The sequence below is a fragment of the Haplochromis burtoni genome, unplaced genomic scaffold (genome assembly GCF_018398535.1).
Source record: "Haplochromis burtoni strain Fernald_Lab_line unplaced genomic scaffold, NCSU_Asbu1 Contig_67, whole genome shotgun sequence".
Taxonomy (NCBI): Eukaryota; Metazoa; Chordata; class Actinopteri; order Cichliformes; family Cichlidae; genus Haplochromis; species Haplochromis burtoni.
Genome location: NW_024582428.1, coordinates 2365630 through 2367729, shown reverse-complemented (window position 1 = coordinate 2367729; position 2100 = coordinate 2365630). Strand labels below are relative to the sequence as shown.

At 39.0% G+C, this 2100-nt stretch overlaps 1 protein-coding gene across 2 annotated transcripts in view; it reads right to left on the bottom strand.

Annotated features, from left to right (window-relative positions):
• odam (odontogenic, ameloblast associated) overlaps positions 1-1641 on the bottom strand; it is a 3006-nt gene extending 1365 nt beyond the window's left edge. For both annotated transcript variants that reach the window (XM_005946811.2, XM_005946812.2), the window contains exons 1-7: positions 1575-1641; positions 1407-1472; positions 1284-1319; positions 1149-1196; positions 750-998; positions 564-620; positions 350-472 (exon numbers count right to left, since the gene is read on the bottom strand). In XM_005946811.2, coding sequence (XP_005946873.1) covers positions 350-472; positions 564-620; positions 750-998; positions 1149-1196; positions 1284-1319; positions 1407-1466 — 573 coding nt within the window. In that variant the 5' untranslated portion in view covers positions 1467-1472; positions 1575-1641. The remainder of the gene's footprint in view (positions 1-349; positions 473-563; positions 621-749; positions 999-1148; positions 1197-1283; positions 1320-1406; positions 1473-1574) is intronic.
• Between the last annotated feature and the right edge of the window lie 459 nt (positions 1642-2100).

Here is a 2100-nt window from a genome sequence, read left to right as displayed (position 1 = left end):
ATAGATAGATAGATAGATAGATAGATAGATAGATAGATAGATAGATAGATAGATAGATAGATAGATAGATAGATAGATAGATAGATAGATAGATATTGTATTATTTAATACTGTTGGTACTTTAACCTTTTCACTACTGTCCTTACTGCCATGGAGCAACTGTGACCACATAACTTCTCCTGGTTTTAATAAAAGATTATTATTATTAAATAATTAAATTATTATTATTAAAATATCATTCCTCAAAATGTAATTTTTCTTAAAAATGGGATTCCTTCAGTTTGTTTTTGATCATTTTACAAAGAGTGTGTGCCTTTCTGTACTCCAGCTTGTATTTATCATGTCTGACCTGCAGAGGGAGCTGTGGTCTCTGTGTCGTTCTTTCCAGGTTCTGCTGACCGTTGTTGGGCTGCAGCCTTGCATTATTCCTCTGCTGGGGATAGCCATAAGCTGGTACAAAGTAAGGGAAACCCTGTGGACGACAGAAACAATTTAAATCTCCACTGAGCATGTAAATAAATGTATTAACTCTTGCAAAGACGGCAGGATGTTTGATTTCATACCTGAGGCCTATGAAACTGAGGAAATCTGTAAGATGGATACTGAAACTGTGGAAACAACTGAAAATAAAAGTTTAAAAGGAATGGTTAATTCCTAATTTTTAGACTGAAAATAAATTTCAGCACATCCAATCACATCACAAATCAATGATAAAAACAGAAATGTGTTTTTAGCCTGCCATATTCTACCTGCATAGGGTTTTGTGCCTGCTGAGGAATGTTAGGATTGTTGGGGTCCGGTTGAGGTCCAAGCTGCTCTTGTTGACCATTGGGGAAAAACATGGGTGTAAACTGGTTGCCCTGGTTGGGGACCAGTAGTTGGGGTCCCTGTGGACCAAAAGGGCCTGCCACTTGAGGGTTTAAGTTCACCACCTGTGGGGTAAGCAGCACCTCAGGCTGCTGCTGCTGCAGCACAAACTGGGGCAATATTGAAGAGCCCTGCAGAAAGAGTGTCTGCTCATGTCAACGTCAATGTTTTTGTTTGTTTTTTAATGCAGATATTTTAACATTTTACTGAAGAAGGCACAGAGTTAGTCAAGGCAACAAAGAGCTGCATGGTAATTGGCATCTCATAAGCACGATGCATACCTGCGCTTGTCCCATAGCTGCAAGAGCTAATGCATTCAGTCTCAGGATCTGAATATACAAGAAGAGCAGAATTGTTATGACTAATGTTGTTTCTTTAGCTGCCCAACACATAGAAAGGCTTTAGAAGCTCATTACCTCATTACTATTGCTCGCAATAATTCCAATCTGGACCTATCGTCAAAGGAACAGTTGTCAAAACATTAAATGTGATGTTTAACACAGCACTTTATGTAGATACACTATAAAGCTATAACTTACTGGCAGAGCAAAGCTAGTCCTAAACAGACAAACCAGCAGTAGAGCCGTGTGCAGCTTCATGATGTCCTGCAGTGTGTACAGACAAAAGTTTGCTGAGCATCATACAACCACATACATTTCACAAAGAATATGTCCACAGAAGCAATGAGCACCAAAAGCTCATCTTACCTTTCCAATGGTTCTGTGTCCTCTTTTTGCGTCTGCCTCCCGACCTTCTCTGCATCACGTTTAAATTCCTCCCATCTGAGCTGATATAGTCCAGCACCGACCCATCCAAACAATATGCGGTCAGTGTGACAGACATTTCTCATGGCAACAGACCCAGACACTTACAACACAGAGCAGGTAAGTGTGTAATTAGGTGTAAGTCATGTCTCTAAATACCATGACACGTTCTGTTTCAAGTTGTTAAAAAGAGTCCAAATAATCTCAGTTTAAAACTTTATGCAAATACAGAAATTACAAAATCACCAGAGCTGCATGTTGAGGTCATCACTGTAGCGTCCAGGTGTACTGTGTACATTCTTCACTTTGGTTCTGTGATCTCTTAAAGTAAGAAAAGCTTGTGTAAAGTGTAACACTGCATTGCATAATTATTATAATTCCAAAAGGAACTTTTGCATGTCATGAGAAAAAAAAGAAAAGCAGAAAGTTTGAGCATATATTCAAACATTTGTCACATCCCACTCAGTCT